The following is a 19687-nucleotide window of genomic DNA, read 5'->3' as shown; positions in this document are numbered from 1 at the left end:
TCTCTCTGTCTGTAATGTAAACTGGTTACTGCCTGTGACAGGATCTTCTTCAAAGATTTCAACTCAGAACTTCTAACTCAGTTCTCAAGTTGAACCTGAGAGAAAGAGTGTCTTGTTAGCTTCAGTAAAAGCATCATCTTTGTAGCGTGAAGGTGTTTGGCCAAGCCATTTACAGGGTCCTGCAAACAAAGGTGTTTTGTACTTTAAATGGTAAGCCTGCATAAATGGCCTGTGTGCCTTGAAACATGATCTAATAATCCACCTCTACCCAAATGCTTTAAATTACTTAAAAGTTGACAAAGGATAATGTGTTGGACTGGCAAAATGTTGAATCTCTAATAGAGGCTCCATTCATTTAAGTAATTGCCATCCATCTGTCACCTGAAGCTTACCTGTTCTTTGAGCAGTGAATCGTGATCAGTCATAACACCATGGCTGCTAATATTGGCAAGGATATGTGAGAAATTCCTTTAAGGAAGATAACCCCAATTTTGACAAGGTATTTCGTACGTATGTCCGTTTTTTCACTGTAGTATTCTCATGCTTTGTTTGGTCTAAATTAACAGTGTTTTTGTCTTCTCTGCTAGAAATTCTACTAAGTACAATTTCTAGGTAGAATTTCTAGTAGGTACATCTAATTTGATGGACACACAAAAAGTTCATTTGAAAAAAATCTCTCTGTTTGAAACTGACAGCATTTAAAGAAATACAGATCCATTCTTTTTTACTCAATTTCAGTAGTATTTTTTTTAACTATATATAACTCTGTATTACCAAAGTTCCTGATAAGAAATGTCAATGATTTTAAATAAAAAAAGGAAAAGCAAGTTATGATTTTTCAGAGACTCGGCACCTTTTAATATCAGAGTGCAAAATACATTCCTACAGGAGAGATAAACAATGCTATTTTTTCTAGTCCATTGAAAGTAGCTGTCAAGTTTGCTGCCAAATAACATGTCTGATTTCTTGTCTAATAGTTAGCCAAATTTAATGAGTAGAAACTGAAAAATGGAATAGTTCTCAGTAGGAGGGTAGTTGAGTTCCTCTTTGACACACTCTGTTGTACGTTTTATTTTAAAGGATACCTATAGGTGGCCATTCAGTGTTCTGAATGCCTCTCCTATGTTAAAAAATGAACGTGAAGCCAGGGCACCTTGGAAACCAATCCACCCCAGCTCACAATCTGAATAGATGTCAAGAGGAGTAAAAAAGGGTAAGCTTTGTTGTTAGCAAGAGACTGTTGCTGGCCTGAGACTTTTACTATTGATATTTGAGGTATTTGCACCCAAAGCCCAGCAAGGGAGTGAAATCTATACTGAATACAGTGATTCAGATCTTCAGGTGCCTAATTGTTGCAATCAGTTTGGAAGCCATACTTGAAAGCTTGCTTTTCTAAGCTTTTCTGCCAGCAACTGTCTGCCAGCCTGGGCCATCAAAACACATTGCCCTATGGCCAACGTGGGCTCTGTGCAGAGGCAGCAGAGAAGTCCTTCTGAGAACTCTCACATTTTTGCCCCTGTGTCCAATACCCAACCAATGAAGAAATCATAGTCCTGGGACTCTGTGGATGTTATCTATGGAGCTGTCATGGTACCTGAACGAATCAGCTTTGCCTACATTATAGTGATGGCTCTGTTGTTAAGGCCTTGTTCCCAGAATGTGTTAAACAGTCCCTGAGAAAAAGGTGACACTGAAATGGTTCTGATTTGGCCGTCTCGTGACTAGGAACTCTAAGTGCTAGGACTGGATGTAGGTTCTGGTGCTTCCCTGCTTTTTTAGTGGACATGTATAGCAAATTTCCTTCTGTGAAAGTATATCTCAAGTGAAGTGTCAGAGGTTTTTAAAGGCCGTGTCTGAAGGCCTGAGTCTCTGTGGTGCTGAGCCTTGTAAACTATCACTTTGTACAAGTGGGAGTTAGGAATACTGTGTACATCACCAGATTAAATTCTGAACGTGTTGACTGTTGGCTCATTGAAATGAAGCTTGTTGTTAAGCTTTTGGGCTCCTGTGATTAAAGACAGATAATTATTTTTTTCAGCTGCTAAGAGTACAAGATGCTTGAAACTCTGCTGATAGTGGAAAACCCACTTTTCTGTTTAGAAGTGAACTATTTTTGTGTTATGTTGTTGAAGGCTGATGTCTTTCTAGCTAAGCGCTTTCTAAGCTTGCCTATTATGATAACCTCAGGCAATTTGATGATCTGCCACCAGTCTCAGAATGAAGAATATTCATCTTGGATTTATCCTTCCTTATCACAGCTAGTGATTCACAGGAGAATGTATCTCTCCTTGTATTTTATTGTTTTAAGCCTAATGACTGTTTTATGCTATTCCAGAGTCTCTTAAATTGCCCTCCTTTTTTGCTTCTACCTCAACTTTTTTCCAAAAATAAAAGGAAATTTTGCTTTAATTTCTGTCTTGCTATATTTACATTCTTAGAAGCAAGTTCTTGAAGACCTCAGTTAAAATTTCCTCTTACTTCATATGTAATACATGACTAGAAAGTAAATGATTTGGTTAGAAGTATTTAAACAGGAAGCTTGCAGGCAATAAAACACATATAAAGTGACAAATAAAAAAGTTTGGCAAGCCGTTCTTGTCAGCATTTTTATGCTGAGTATTGTCATGCCTGTTACCTAAGAACAAAATTTTATAATATTTTTAAAGCAAAACTCAGATTGCTATTAATGCAGGCGTGTAGGTATTTTTATATTACAAAATTCAGATTCTTTTATTAGAAAAAGTTACAGCTTGACACTATAGGTATCTCAATTATGTTCCTTAAACTTTCTGTTTGCCAAGGCACAATTATGCTGGACTAGCCAAGGCTGTCAGTTTATTGTCAATTGAGAGTTCTCCTCATGGAAGTGGTAGAGTAGTAACAAATATGGTAATTATATTGATTAATCTCAAATGCTCAGCATTGACTATAGAATTTGATGTACTCCAAAGGTGTATAATCACTATAAAGAAAGTCTTACAATTTCTTATGCTCAAAAGAGGCACTTGTAAATAATTACAAGATGCAATCACAAGAGAGTAGGAAGCCTCAACGGATTAGTAATGAGATAAAGAGGCTTTCACCTCAAGGTCATTGTTTCTAATCCGGATCTGCTTGGTAGTGACTGAAAGTGCTTTCAGACAGGTAGTTAGTGTGAAATTAGTTGGAGAGCCTAGGATTGTTAGTATGTAGATATCCTTCTAAGGAAAATTGCTGGGGCTATGTTTTTCTTTCTTTCTGTCCCTTTCCCTCTCATCTGGATAGGAGACAAAGCTTTTGCTGTTTTCTTGAATTGGCTGCCTGGGTAAGATTAATGTAATTCTGGCCAATTTTATTGCTGTTTAGAACTATCTGACAGGCAGCAATGATGAGTCCTCTGGCTTGGCAACTGAGGGATGTCAGCAGAGGGAGGTAGCAGAGTTGTTTATTTTTAAAGGGGAGCCTAGGTGAAGAGCAGTGTGAGGGAGGCACTCCCTCCATACACAGTGTCCTGGGAAGCACTGAAGGTAACGTGAGTTGAACAGGCGTGAGCAGAGAAGTGGTCTTTTTCCATACCCAGTCTGCAAATATGTGGGAAATACTCCTGTATAACAGAGCAGTGCTTGTTGGGCCTTCCCACCCTGTCCTTGCAGCAGAGAAAATGAAGGACTGTGTGAACCATGACCATTCCTCAGATGTTCACTTGTACATTGAGTTAAAGGAAGTACCAGAAGGACATTTTATGTAACATGAAGATGTCCATGGATTTGTAAAGTCAGTTATAATTCTGACAACTTATCTTGCAAACTGGGCAATGAATATTTTAAGATCAAGAAAGTCAGCCACATAAGCAGAAACTGTTTTTAAAAAGTTAAAATCAACATGGATTTAAAAAATAAGAAAGAGAAGCAGTGTAATTGTTGATTTTAGCCTTTTTCTCTTTTTTTGAGAATATAATCGAAAGAAATATTTGAAGAGTTTCCCCTTTTTAATGTGCACACTGCAAGAGGAAAAACCCAATCGTTTTAATTAGAGGACCATCTTTGTGGAAAGATAGTGGAACTAATGACCACTGCTCCGGGTCACCTTTAATCTTATTGAAACAGCGGAGATGGCAGAGCATTGCTGTTAAAGTCAATGGCACTTGGGGGAGTCTAAACAGCACTGTGTAAGTTAATGGCGCGCCCTCTCCTGCCACCTATGGCTGCTCCATTATCCTTGAAAGCAGCCGTCAAATTTACACAACTTTAACAGGAACATCTGCTTCTCTCCCCTGGTTGTTTCTCTCGCATCTGCAGTGGCTGTGACAGCACGTGCTCCTCTTCATTCACCCTCGCTGCTCTGACCTTTCCCGTGGCTCATTTTTTATGCTCTGCCTCCTTAATGACTATTCTAATTCATCTCGGTGTTTGCTGATAGTCTCATTAGGGCTGAGGGAAAATTCACCTGGTGAGGAGGCCTGTTGTTTTCTGGTAAGAATAAAAGTTTGTCAAATCTGACAAGCTAGCTGGGATACTTTGAAAGTACAGTTTTCACTTCGTTATTCCTGCCCAGTTGTGACAGGTGTTCCTGCTAAAAAGAACAATCCCTCTCTCTTATCAGGCTCTCCTGTTTTTTGGAGCCAAATTCCAGAAAGATATCCAAGTGTTCTCCTGCTATTTAAACCTCTCGATTGCACTAATTTCAGATAGATTTCATTACCAACCTAAGAACTGGACACTGAAATGCTCTCGGCATTATGAGACCTCTTCTGCTTCCATTCTACCTCCTTTGAACCTCCAATCCAAATATCCTTTAGCAAGTGTCGTGCGAGTGAGCCAATGACTAGTTTGCAGCATACAAATTTAGGGAAGTACTCTTACTCTATCTACTGCTTCACCAAATAAACGTGCTTAGCTATCTGAGAGCAAATTTCCATGTCAGTATCCTAAATGCAATGGTCTGGAAGAGTTAACAGCTTTCTTGGTCCTTTCAATGATGACAGCGAGGCTTGAATAGGATTCAAGGATTAAACTCCAGGACTCCCAGTCTTGTGCGTTCCTGTTCTACAGGTTACAGGATGGTGTAGCTGCTGTACCATTTTAAAGTTATGTTTTCACTTTTTAGTTTAAGCTGAGTGACTTAATTAAAATGGAGATTCTACCTAATCACTGTAAAGCATTGTCCATTTTAATAAGGAGAAACATTGGGTTCTTGGGTGGTTGCAACAGGATCTGTGGAACAGGGAAAGAATATTGTTGTATCCTGTAAGTTTTCCGTTTCTGGGAAGTGTCAGTAAATGTTATATTTTTGACTGGTTCATATGACACCTTTTCATAACAACTCACATTGTTAGTCTGGATGAAGTATCTTCATTATTGCCACGTGCCAAATGAAGAAAGCCAAATTTGGGTAGAGTGGGCAGTGTTTTCGCTAGCTGCAAAAAGCTCTTTTGCTACAGAAGGTTAATAATATAATTCACATAGAGGAAATGAGGTGAAAGAGCAGCATAGAATATATGTTATAGCAGCACCCATTTGTGCATGCACTTAGGTGTTGAACACAGATCTCCAGATTCTGCTCTCCTAACTGCGCCATCAGGCTTTCCCCTCTGGGAATTCCTTGTGCTCCAGCCTGCAACTGAAATGTTGAAATTTTAAAGATTTGCACCTTTATTCTAAGGCAAAGAAGATTAAGCAGTGAAAGTTGAGAGGCTCAAGAGATCTGCAGAACCTTGAAAAGGAAAAGGTATTAATGGAGAAGCTTTGAAAAAGAGTCATCAGTATGAAATAGTAAATCTGCAGACCTTCACAACTTCTGAGTCCTGACCTTCTTTTTAATTATTATTTTACTGTTAGCAGTATAAGTCTGGGTCATGAGTTATAATGTGGGCCTATGGGAAATTATTACCAGGTTCTGCTATGGTTCTCTCTTTTTCACTGTTATAGTGTGGCATAAAATAGTGGGTACTCTGCAGGGTTATTTTTTTCCTTAAAAAAAATCTTTCAATAGTAGCGATTGGGAAAAAAAAAAAATCTTGCAGCACTGACTTATCTTTTGCACTTACGGATATAATGGTTAAAATAGCTTAAGTTCACTTAGCTGTTCAGCCAGGTTGGAAAGCGGCTGCACATACTGAAATCGTTTAAATGTCCTCATGCCACTCAGAATTAAAAATGCATTTGTGCAATTTAGTTTTATGACCTGTTATTGCTTAACTGGCAGTTGGATCTTATACTTGAACGGCTGCGACGCTTTCTGTGTCGATTTCATCGGAATAAACCCAAGATAACCATTACAGCTATATAAAACCTGATATAAAATGAGGCACAGTCTGAAAATAATTAATCAGTGATGATGAAAGCATAGAGACTTTTCTAGGGATTGAAGACCAGCTGAGGAGCTGATGGCCCGATTCCCAGTGCCTTAACCAGTCTAATTGCTCGTAACAGTCCTCCGAATTCCATTGCCTGATTTGCCTATCACATTAAAATTTCATTTCACTTCAGCAATCAAAAGTATCATTCAAATTCAGTCTTATCTACTGGTCCTGGTTTTTGCAAGAGCCAGTTCTTCTAGTAGCAACAAATATCGCTACATGATTGTAATAAACAGCCCAATTAATGGGAAGCGAGATTCATTGCCAAAGCTAGTCTTTTAAAATAAGATTATCGAACAGGAAATGGTAACAGAAAAACTTTCATAAACTACACCATTTAATAGCAACAGTTATTGCTGGATCGTTCTTGAGCAGATTCTCAAATGAAGATTAAATAATGAATAATTTTTAGTTTGCTTACCTCTAACCACCGAATTCAGACAGAGTCCTATTACTTCACAGTCCTATAAAAGTCTTTTCATTGAAAGAGTGAGAGACACCTTTGTGTTTTAGGAACTAAAAAAAAAGGTACAAGCTCTCCACACCTTGTAAGTTTGACCAATTTCTATGAAAGAAATTTTGCAGGTTCCCTCAGTTCTACCCCTTATACATGAGGATAAAGATTTAATTTCTATTTGAAATGAAAGAAATACTTCTCTCCCAAACATCTACTTTTTTTCTGAAAAGTGCCGTTTACTTAATTTACAAAGGCTAATGTCTTAGCTGACAACTGCCATTTCATATTCTCTGAACAAATATCATTCATGTCTGATGGATGACCTTGAACTGGGTTGAAAATACATCTGGAATTAAGTAGATTACAGGCATTTGTTTTGCACACCTAAACCCAAGCTGAACATTGGATAGTTCAGGTGATGAAGGTATGCCCAAGGCTTAATCCTCAAAATTCATTGTGTTGCATATGTGAAACAAAAAATGATTTTTTTTCTTAAAGTTTGTGATAACTTCAAAGACACTTTTGGCGTGCCATGAATATGAATTAATAAGTAGTACAAGGACAGTGCTGACTTTAGGTATAGTAATGTGGGCAGCTGCAAATGGTAGCAAGCTGCTGGGGGCAGCAAGCTGACCCAGGCCCTGATGGCTGCTTGGTCTGCATGAGAAATGTCTTGATCAGGATGACTCCTGCTGGAAAATAGGAGCTGGTTATGGATGTGGTTGGGATAGTCCTTCCCATTTTGCAGTCTCACCTATGCTACTTTCACCTTCCCATGGCACGAGTCTCTTTTGAGATGTCGTCACCCCTCACGACTAGGGAGGCAAATTTCCTTTTTGCTTACGAACTGCTGAATAACCTTAAGCCTGGCCTAAAGAGATGTGTATGTAGCTGCTTCCTCTAGGCAAGTGGAAACCTCTCTAGGGAACTAGTTTCATTCTTTTTCCCTTTCTCTCATGATAGATTTGTGACGGAAGGAACAAATGAGAGGAAGAGAGTTGTCTGCATTGTAATAAGGAGAGTGAATGTTAATGGGACATGTGGGAAATACTCCTATATTACAGAGCAGAACGTTGCTCATTTGCTACAAGATGTGATAGAAAGCAGAATCTTTTCCTTGTATTTTTCTCTGCCTCACCGAGATGAGCCATACAGTAGAACGCTTCCCACAGGAAAGGATTAGCACCACTTTACTCCAAGATACTTTATGAAGTCTCATGCTTTCAGATTTCATTTGTACAAGTGATATGTACTTGAACCAGGGTGAATATTAATGCCTGGCTGAAAGGCAGTCCTTATTGATTAATTTCAGTTAATCGCATCAGCACCCCAGCAGGTAGAGAGGCTCATCTTTTAATTTCTTTTTCTACTTCCACTCTTCACGTACCTCTTTCATTTGCAGCAACTTTTGCTTCCCCCTGCATTTGTAGCACCTACTTCTATTTCAGCTATTTTGATTTATTGACCACTCAGAGTTAATGCTTTATTCCTTGGAGAAGTCTCAGTGCTTACGTCTGATCTAAGGTCACCTACACTACTTATTCCAGGGGACTTTAATCTCCATATGGTTGTGACCTCTGACACTTGCCAAAGAATTCACTGTATTACATGATTCACTCCAGCTGTGTCAGCATGTTCCTCCACCTGCACATATGAAAGGTTATGCTTTTCACTTTTTTAAACTATTTGGGTCTCTCATTATGAGCGTTTGAGGTCACTCACCTTCCTTGCAAATACACATCGAGATTTTCTGTGCACCTAGGGTTCCTCTCAAATTGGTTGCTTATTTGAGAGTTGTTGCTTCAGGTTGTCACTTCTTGCTTAAAACAAGTTAAATGGTTCAGCACTGGTTCTTTGGTTATACAGTTACAATGCTGATTGGGATTCTGCCTATGCCATACTACTGACGTCCATAATCTGTGAAATACAAAAACATTCACTGGAACAATGTAATGTTGCGGACCGTGAGGAAACTCTTTTGTTGGGTACCTGCACGTTGTGTGAGCATCAAAATCAATTTCTTAACTCGTGAGATCATTGTATCTTTGCTTTATTATAGCTGTTAGCTTTAGTAATCACAATCACAACACTGCTATATATATATGAGAACATATATATATATTTTATATATATATATATGTATTTGTACCTATGTATCCAGAGAGCAGCCGATAGGACCTTTTTGCCAGTTCTTGACTATCTCTGAACAGTTCTTTACTGCCAAAAAGTGAAATGGGAGTTTGTAACAAGTGAAACTGGACTGAATTTTACTTTCAGAGACAATTCTTGAGAAAGCGTATATATATAAATATTGTGTATTCTTGAGAAATGAGAGAATCTAAGTCAGGACCGTGAAATGAATGTGAAATGATTGTAAAACAAAAAAAAAAAGTCAATGGATAATGGAATGGTAGCAGAGAAATGCTTTGCTGAAACTTTGAGCTTAGAAGATTGTGTATAGACTTTAATCTAAAAGCAGCTTTCATCTCTTTCTCCAGAAAGCAACTGTTACTCTTAGGAAGAATCCCCTTATACTTTTTCCTGCTGTAGCATATTTTGTTTAAAAGTACAGTGTAGCTTTTTTCCTCAGAAAAAAGACATGCCTCTGTATATATAATTTCTTTACATTTTGACTGCACTCACAGAGGACTAAATTTGCTTTCCAAGATTGTATATACATAGTTTTCTGTCCATTGAAGTTGTTGTGAATACAGATTTGGCAACAAAAGTGAGGCATCTCGCTAGCTGTATTTGAAATACTTCTGAAACCAAAACACGCACAGCAAAGGAGTGTTGCCAAGCCAACCTTTAAAATATATAAGATTTTTTTAATACACGCATTTTTTTGGAAAACTTTCTTAGAAGCCTAAATTGCATTGCTCATTCTACTGAAGGTTGAGAATTCCCATTTAATAAACTCATAAAAATTCCTGCTCCAAAAGTATAGTAATCTCAATGGCTTCTGTAAGCATGCAAGTCTGGCCACTTTGTATCAGACCAAGCTGTTCTCTGTCTCAGAATCCTGCCTGGTGTCAGTCAGTAACAGGTAACAGGGCAAACACAGAGTGAGTAGGACAAGCAGGACAATCCTCCAAGCTTGTGTTACTTGTTTTGCTGTATCTTTTTCTGAACAGTGCTCTCCCTTTCGCTTTCCTTTCTTTATTCTCCTCTTCCTTTGATATTACATACCCATCTACACTATCTGCACCTTAGTCCCTTCTCATATAAGGGGCCTGTATGGCTTTGAGGGTGAATACTTTATTATTCTCAGTGTTGCCTCTCTATCTAGCTCACTTATTTAAAAAAAAAAAAAAAAAAAAAAAGGAAAAAAAGGGGGAAAAACCCCAGCCATTTCTGTAGTGCTATTAATTTACAAGGCACTTTACAAACACAGATGAGAGCCATCCAAGGCCTACTGTAAATAAGACAAGACAAATGCCAGATGAAGTACTTCAAGGCAGTTCAGCAAAGTGAGGATGTGGAAATGATTTATGAGAAGAGGAGAGAGGTTTTGTGAAGTGGGGGTTCTGAGGAAAGATTTTAGGCAGGGGAGAGGGTGAATCTGTCGGTGGAGGAAGCTGGTCAAGTGCAGGGAATGGTGTAGTCAAGATATGAAGACAGGAGTGGGGAAAAGAGATGAAGAGAAGAATAAACGCAGAGAAATAGGGGGCACTGAAGTGTGAGGAAAGACTCTTGAGAGGAAGGCAGTATGACTGAACATTTATCACAGGTTTCTTCAAAATGAGCTGGGAAGGATCTCAAAAAATTCAGATAGTTTGTTCTTTTTTTGACAACACCTGACTGTGATAGTTTTTCAGCCCACCTTGTTCTTAGGAACCTGAAATGATGGACATAGCAAGAAGTGCTTACATGTTGTTATGTTAGAAAGTTTCCCTATTACCTTAGCTAACTCTCCCTTGCATTAAATGTTATCCTGTCCATTATGTCTATTTATGAAGGGAAAGAACTTGAATACAAAACCTGATGCAAGACAGGAAGCCAAAGGAAGGATATGCGTGCTCTGTCTCTGCATGTCTTTTTGCCTAATTCTTCCAGTTGCCTGGTTCAGTCTCCTTTTCTCCCTATGGCTTTATAAAGCCTGGGGAAGATAGGTGGAAAAATTGGCTTGTTATGATGAATTAATCTTTTGTTAGTAAGAATCAGAAAAAATTCATGGAATAAGCCAGGTCCTACGAGGTGCTTTGCCCCTTCATCTTCCTGGGACTTCAGTGGGTGTTCAAGAGACTTGGTGTGTTGTAGGACTATGCAAACTGGCCTTTTATTTATGCACTGGTTTTGTTTTGCTCTCCAACCCTTATCTCTGCAATTATTAGGCCAGCACCAAGTCAAGCAAGGGACGTGTGAAGTTGTGGCAGTACATCGTTGCTGCAATAAGAACCGAATTGAAGAACGGTCACAAACAGTCAAGTGCTCCTGCTTCCCAGGGCAGGTGGCTGGTACAACAAGGGCTCAGCCCTCTTGCGTGGAAGGTAAGTAGTCTTCTGCTTAGTCACGGTTCATTAAGATTGAGAAGTTTAGTCTCCTTGATTGTTTGACTTTCCACTGCCTCAAAACCCTAATCCTTCCTTTTGTTAATTTTGGAAACATCTCTGTGCATTGATGATAATTAATATGTGCATAAATCTGGGTGTAATTAATCCTCTTAATATATGTACTTGTCCATTTCATGTCTATGTCAATGAAACTTCTTACTTTTTCCACACAAGAATTTTCCTTTAAAACTATCCTGTAAACAGCATAAGCCAAGAAATTCAAGCTAATGATATTAACTCTTCCTGTTGCCTCTTGACTTAGTAGCTTGGCCAAAAAGTCACCAGGTAGTGACTAAATGCAGCCCTAACATTGGGTATGCAAATAATGCTGAGACATATCATTTTGCGACTTGTTCTCTAGATGGATGTTTCACCATTTTATGTGCCTAGTGGCCTCTTACACTGGACTTCAGTATGTTAACGCTGCCCCGTATCTGTTCAGTTGTGTGAGTCTTGTAGCCCCAAACGCGCTGTAGTTCGGGGAGCAGGGCATAGGTAGCATACCGTTGATGGGACAGAGCGTCTGAGCTAGGACACCCATCTGATGAAGGAAGAACATGATACAGTTGCCCTAGTCCATCACCTTCTTGAGTAGATGTTGAAATCCTCATAGATCTCTAAGTTGCCATTGTTATACTTCTAATAGTATTACTCATGTGAAGTTGAATTGAGTGTATACACTGAAGCTAAAATCTTACCTTGATTCTAATGTTGACCAGACATTCTGAGGCTTCATAAAACATCTCTCTTTGAAGTTCACCCTGCACCTCACCTCTACCCTTTTCCTCTCTGGCTTATCAGCAGTTCAAAAACTGTGGATCTCCCTTCTTACTTTTCCCACCAGCAGAATCTATTCCCTGGAGCTGCTGCTATGTTATAAGTAGAGTTAATACGAGACTGAGATTTTTTTCATCTTAGAAAAAGTCTAGTAGAGTCTTCTTTCACTTATTTGGAAGTAAGCATTCAAAAGTTATTAAAATGGAAAATTCTGTAAAATTTACATTTAAATTGAAGCAAACCAGAAAAATGGAGTAGCTCACTGCTAATTAATGTTGGCACAGAAGTTTCTAGCTCCTCCATTTTGTTAATTCATAAATAAGATATTTCTGTTGTCATCGGTTTTCACACAAAGTTATGACCTTCACAAGTTAAATATAAAACAAAAGTTTCAAAATCCAATTTTTAGTTGAACTTTCTGAGATACTTTGTTCTAGACATAACCTCTAAATACGTGGAATGTGTCTGATTTTTTTAACGTGTTTTCTGTTTGAGAGCATTTTATTTCAGACAATTTTTTTTCTAGAGGTTTAAACTTTTCATGCCTTGTAGTTCAGGAACACGATCAGCTTTAACTGTGCAATTTGTTAAGTAATTTTCTTGTCAAATCAGGAGTACCTTCTGTATTTTTAGGGGACATGTCAAGCAACAGCAATACTTTTACATATGAAGAATAATAAAAGTCAGGTGTTATTTTAAACTTGCTTAAGCATTGCAAAGGTGACACTGCTGTTCCGTGATGGAATGATATAAATGCATGATACAATACAAGCCTAATTCATTTTGTCAATACACATAGTTACTGAAAGAATTTAATAGCTGTTTTTCCTTCAAGTGTGGTTGAAATTAAACATAATAAAATATTATGAATGCAAGATTTTGATCTCTAAAGCAGAAGCCTTTGATCCCCTTTTCCCCCCTAAGGATGATGCTTTAACATACTTTATTTTTGCATACTTTATTTTTTAACATACATATTTTTGCAAGCATCTGGGACTATCGGTGGTGTTTCTGTCTTTCCTCAGCCTCAGGATTAGATGTGTTTTCTCCCACTCTATGCGTGTCTTTCAGTAGGCTTCTCCACTGGAGAAACGAGAAAGAGTTTGTTAAAAATGTCTTGAATTGCTTATTTCAGTCTGATGTAGACATTTTGTTTTTATTTTTCAATAGCTTTTTACTGAATTCAGGGCTGTTTAATTTGCCCATATTTTGCCCATTTGTAACTGAAATTTAAAGGGAAGGACTTGCCAAAAGCACAGAATTATTATTCTAACCAAAATAAAAGGTTATATAGAGCAGTTAGCTTAGAGTGGTCTTCTAAAGTATTTTATTTGCACTTCAGGCCTTATCTAGTATTACTGATCATTTACGTTAGGGCAGCACATCATCTCTGCTGTTGATCGTGTATGACCTGCACGTGGTAGCACCTGTAATTCCTACCTCAAATTGTTTCCGTGCCTTAAAACTGTGTTAAGACAAAAGCAGAAAACAAAGTAGTAGTTCACACTCGCTAAGTACGCAGCCAGTAATTACCACCCACCCCGTTCTGGCAGATTACTCAATTCTTGGTCATATGCACAGAGATTCTTTTGTCTGTTGCTTTAAATGGTGCTTTCTCGCACAAGGGAGAGTATCACTACCCAAACAGGCTTGCTGTACTACTTGCTGGGGGAGGGGGAATCGCGAGGCTGCAATGGAGAGGTCATTTGTAATTGAAATCCTTGGCTAAAAATAGCCTAGTGCTTAATAGTTTTATAGCAGATATGGTTGTGTATGCATGTTCTATTTGGATTTTATCCCCTTCTACACATGCTCGCAAGGGAAATAACTCTGTGGGAGTGATGCAAACAGCAAGTCAGTCTCTCTTCGTTGCCTGTGAACTTTTCAGGGTTTGCATGTTTCAAACAGGAATAGCAATAAAGAGGGCACCGGAGCAGAGAAATGGGATAGTATTTTGTGTTTTATGCACGGTGGTGGCTTTTAAAAAGCTATCGGAATGTGATTATGTTTTCCCTTCTTGACCAACAAGTGGATAGCTATATAATTACATAATTGCAATTAATTTTGTCGAGATCTGCATGATGATTTTACAGAAGACTGCTTCTGCTTGCTATTTTTAAATGAAGGTCTGATTTCTGTTTTACCTTTAACAACCCAGGAAGCAGTGAGCTGGTTTTAGCTTTCCTTTAGGTCAGGCAAGCACATCACTGGTCCTAGATTCTAGATACTCCATGAGAAACTAAGTCTGCTATGAGAAATAGGTTCTCCCAGAATGTTGGAGGGACCAAAGATCTGGGACTTGAGCAAAGTCTAGACGAACTGTGCTTGCCATTCTGTTACGAACTGGAACTTGCTATTTGAGCAGCTTTTTGACTATGATCTTTCTGGTCCCCCCCCCCCCCCCCCCCTGAAAATTGTAACTGAAGAAAAAAGCCTTCCTCATTTGAAAGTTATGTTTGGTCCTGGTTTTGGTATTTTATAGATTTCTGATTTTTTTTTTCTTAGTTTTCTCAGTCTTGTGGCATATAGATTTCCTGACCCAGCTCCCACTGGGTTTCAGTGGTAGCTTGTTTGTTAATTTGAATGCGAGTAGAGCTTGGTTCCCCAAATGGGGCTCCTTGTTGGTCAGTGTTAGGCATTGTGGCCTTTTGTATAAATAGGCCATGAAATAGGTTTAAAAGCCTATTGTGATGGTTTTTAGGATAGATTCATAGGACAACTGGTTATTTACATTTTGAAATAGCTTGACAGATGCTATAGAATTTTACACAAGATCACATTAAAACAGCAGTTTATTTGAGCAGCACTATATGTTAAAGCTAAACATGGCTCAGAGAGCTGGTGAACAAGTATACCAATATTGAGAGGTACCAGAGTTTCAGTAAGGCCTCTTATTTAAGCTAAATCATAATGAATATTTTCATAATTACGCTCCCACATACACCTACACACGCAACTGACATTTTTTCTTGTGACTGTGATGAGGAACTAAGTACTTTGGTGTTGCAGATGACAGATGTCCAGTTAAGTTGCAAAGAAAAGGTTAAAAATGCTGCAGAAAGGAATGTAAAAACTAGTTAAATCTGGAAAATGCCTCAAGTGAAAGTCTGAAGTACCTTATATGCGAGGAATCAGTCCTTGTCCATGTTATACAATAATACGTACTGTGTTGTGGGGCTTAACTAACATTTATAGAGTGCTTTGCATTTCTACAGTGTCTTTCATCCTGGGAACTTTAATTATTGGTAGTAGCAGAAGTCAAAATAGTTCATTTAAAAAGAAGGATGGAAAGGTGAAAATCAGTTTACTACAGACGGGGATCACCCAGAGCATTTTCACCCAAGCACAGGATAATCACTCATCATAGCCTGGATGAGGGTACAGGGCAATAAGTCTCTAGGTCAAGGTATTTTTTTTTTTATCTTTTGCCCATGACAACACACATTAATTCTCTTCTCACTCAGATAATTGTATTTTGGATGCAGCCAATAAGAAACTCTGTCAGTTGTGTATTTTGGCTTAGTTCTGAAAGCTATTGACAAGTATTGGCAAACAAAAAAAGCAAGGCTATTTCTTCTGTACACATGCACACCTCATTTTCCTGGGGGCTTTTTGAGCCTCCAGGCACAGGCCAACCTGATGCTTTGTGGAATATTGCTATTGACAAATTGAGTCACTAAGCTCAGAAAAAGCCTATGAAAAGGAATATTTAAATACACAGGGAAGGAATACCCCACAGCCTGCAAAGCCTGCCTTCAATTGCACCTATACTACTCAGCTGCAACTGTAGAAAATTGTACTTAGCAAAGGTCAGCTCGTTCTTCTGTCTACAATGAACGAACATTTACATTTAAAGTAATCATTATGAGATTTTGTTTTTAGCCATTTTCTTGATGGAAACAAATATCCTTGAGTAACTACCTCTAGCCTGGCTAACAGCGACTGCCAAGAAGATAAAACATTAATAAGTTTTGTCTGTAGCGAAGCTATCTTAGCTAAGTGCATTAAATGTATCTCTAAGTAAATTATCACTAGCCAAATCATCTTGCATCCAGGCAATTCTATCAGTCTCAGAATGTATGAGGAGGAAACGCTCAGGTAGGAAATAAATGGGAATGGGAATCAAGAATTATTTAAGAAGATCTTTTTATAGGGCCAAAGAACCGCAATGAAGCAAAAGGACAATTTTAGCTGAAAGCCCATCTGGGTTCCAGTTTGAAGTGAAGAGAGGATGTAGAAACAAGAAAACAAAAAATCAGTACGTAGCAAACAGATGAAAGAAGAAATAGCGGAGAAGATTTCCCTCCCACTGTTTCTGAATGTATTTCAGAGTACTTGAGAATTCAAAAAAATGCTATTGTTGTGTAACTCTTCAAAGAAGAAAAGAAAATATACAATAGAATGAATAGTGTACTGAAAATTTATATGGAAAGTTTAATCCAGTGGGATAGGAAAGAAATCTATGTTTGTCCAGACTAAGGATAATGTGAATTACTTTGTTAAAGTAAATGTGGAATACAAAGAAATCCACACAGACAGACACACACACGCGTGCGCGCACACGGGTAAGGGCCCATAATGCATGACATATTGAAAACATTAATGCTGAGGCAGAAAGGTGCTGTGGATCAATATCACTATTCTGCTTCTGGTAACGAGTAGAATGGTGAGGTACTTTCTACTTCATTGTTAACTAAAGAAAATGGTAACCAATATATACATTTTTTTTTTTTTTAAATTCTGAGCCTATTATAGTCTTAACAAGCTGGCTAATATCTCTGGTTAGCTACTGTAATTAGAAATGTGTTTTGAAATAGCTGGGGTGTTCTAGAACAGCACTAATATTGTGTGGGCAGTCATATGGAAGTTGGACCAGTTTGAAATAACTCTATGTTAATAAAGATACGTGTATTGTGATGAGAAAATGAAAAAGTTCAATCAACTTTGCTTATCAGACAGAAGGTTGAGAAGTTACTTGATTGCAGCCTGTTCAATATCCTCACAAGGAGAAAATGATGATTGTTAACAGGCCCTGTAACGTGGGAGAAGAAAGCACAACAGAGGGCTATGTGTTCACGCTAAGCCTGTTTAATTGTTGGAGAAAAGTGACAATGGGGAAAGTTTATTTCTTCACCTGTTCCAGACTGTCTTGGAAGACACTGTGTAGCCAAACGTAACTTGGGGGCACAACACAGTGAATCGTACGAGGCAAGAAAAGATGATGTATTGACATCTTGTGGCCTTAATCTCTATGAATCTACTGTTTCCATGAAGTCACATTATCTAGGGAGTGATTTCAGCAGACGATTTATTTCTGGCAAGGTAACCCCCAGCTAATCAGCTGGCACATGTCAGACTAAAGCAGTCTCCGTTTTCTTCATGGAACTGGTTGTGTATGAGAATGACATAGCTGCTCTCATTCCTTAGAAAAGTCATCTGTTGAAACCTCTCCAAGAGTGCTTCAATCTGATAAGAAAAGAAAACCTTTACATCCTTCAGCTAATCAAACCATTACAGCAACAACAATAGTTAAACAACACCTGTTATGAAGACAAGCCTAATGCTCTGACTGAGAATTTTAATGGCCTAATCTCAGGGATGTGTTTGGCACAAATAACTATAGCCAGTTAGGACATATGGATCAGCAACATGGACGTTATGCCTACAAAGAAATTGGACATAAAGTGGATGTAAGAATTAGTGCTTTGCTACAGCAAAGAATTGGGGATTTGCTGAAAGCAAATAGAATGAGATCTGTATTAAGTATTTCAAAGTGTTGCTGTTAATCCAAAGAGAGGTATTCACACAGAATAGAAATCAGTCAATGAAAGGGTAGGAGTCAGCTTCACTGAATGAGTCTCAACAAGAGATGAATAGAAGGTGAAAAATGCAGTCTGTTGAGGAGGTTATGGATCTTGTTTGAGTTACAGATTGACTCCATAATGTTTCCCATGCACATCTGTGCTTGTTTCTAGGGGAAATGGTACTGCTGGAGATGATGGGTCTGATTCGCTGTCTTATGTACCTTATTTCCGTGTGGTCCACTCAGGTCGGGAAGTTGCATGGGTGTAATTGGTCAATAGTGCTGTGTGAACCCGACCCTTTTCTGCACTTTTGACTGGTCAACAAGCATTTTTTAATACGGTGTTAGAAGCAGGCTGATGCAGCTTGCCTAGGTAAATAAAAACTGCCATATTCAGTGCATTTTCTGTGGTCTAAAAGCATACCACACCCAAACAAGTAATCCACATGAAAAATGCTAGATCTAAGGAGTTATCCTATCAGTAACTGAGGCACAGGTGATTCTAGGCAGCTACAGGAGACAGCCAAGTGAGAAGTGGTTGTCAAGATCTGAAGGTGAACTTATGTTTTCAGGGTAGAAGTAAATACATGGAAACAGTTTCACAAACCACAGCACAGGCTGTCTCAACAGGTCACCGTGTTCACGTACTCAGAGCAGCACTGTGCAGAATTGTGTAAGGTAGCAGCCAGGCCTTCCAGGAGGACTCACTGGCTTTGGAGCTGAGCTCTGAAGACATAGCTAGCTTGCTACCAGGTTTTCCCCTTTGGTCAGGGACCACTGTACGTGCCCTCAGTCTCCTTGAATCTAGACTTGTAGACTTGGCTATACTTGAAATAAACTTACCTGAAATAAATCACAGAATCACAGAACGGTTGAGGTTGGAAGGGACCTCCGGAGATCATCTAGTCCAACCCCCCTGCTCAAGCAGGGCCACCTAGAGCACATTGTCCAGGATTGTGTTCAGATGGCTTTTGAATATCTCCAGGGAAGGAGACTCCGCTACCTCTCTGGGCAACCTGTTCCAGTGCTCAGTCACCCTCACAGGAAAGAAGTTTGTCCTCATGTTCAGATGGAATTTCCTGTGGTTCAGTTTGTGCCTGTTGCCTCTTGTCCTGTTGCTGGGCACCACGGAGAAGAGGCTGGCCTCATCCTGTTGACACCCTCCCTTCAGATACTTATGCACATGGATCAGATCCCCCCCTGAGCCTTCTCTTCTCCAGGCTAAACAGGCCCAGCTCTCTCAGCCTCTGCTTGTATGAGAGATGCTCCAGTCCCTTCATCATCTTTGTAGCCCTCTGCTGGACTCGCTCCAGGAGTGCCATGTCTCTCTTGTACTGGGGAGCCCAGAACTGGACACAGTACTCCAGGGGAGGCCTCCCCAGGGCTGAGGAGAGGGGCAGGATCACCTCCCTCGACCTGCTGGCAACACTCTGCCTAAGGCAACCCAGGAGACCATTGGCCTTCTTGGCCACAAGGGCACACTGCTGGCTCATGCTTCACTTGTTGTCCACCAGCACTCCCAGGTCCTTCTCGGCAGAGCTACTTTCCAGCAGGTCAACCCCCAGCCTGTACTGGTGCATGGGGTTATTCCTGCCTAGGTGCAGGACCTTGCACTTGCCTTTGTTGAACTTCATGAGGTTCCTCTCCGCCCACCTCTCCAGCCTGTCCAGGTCCCTCTGAATGGCAGCACAGTCTTCTGGTGTGTCAGCCACTCCCCCCAGTTTAGTATTATCAGCAAACCTGCTGAGGAGGCCTTCTGT

General features: G+C 39.4%; 1 protein-coding gene across 2 annotated transcripts in view; it reads left to right on the top strand.

Moving 5' to 3' along the window:
• The window catches only part of TAFA4 (TAFA chemokine like family member 4), a 55480-nt gene that overhangs the window by 27448 nt on the left and 8345 nt on the right, over positions 1-19687 (top strand). For both annotated transcript variants that reach the window (XM_009678670.2, XM_068907001.1), the window contains exon 4: positions 11129-11284. In XM_009678670.2, coding sequence (XP_009676965.1) covers positions 11129-11284 — 156 coding nt within the window. The remainder of the gene's footprint in view (positions 1-11128; positions 11285-19687) is intronic.

The sequence above is a fragment of the Struthio camelus genome, chromosome 14, assembly GCF_040807025.1.
Source record: "Struthio camelus isolate bStrCam1 chromosome 14, bStrCam1.hap1, whole genome shotgun sequence".
Lineage (NCBI taxonomy): Eukaryota > Metazoa > Chordata > Aves > Struthioniformes > Struthionidae > Struthio > Struthio camelus.
The sequence above is the reverse complement of the archived record's forward strand: the minus strand, read 5'-3'. Positions and strand labels throughout refer to the sequence as shown.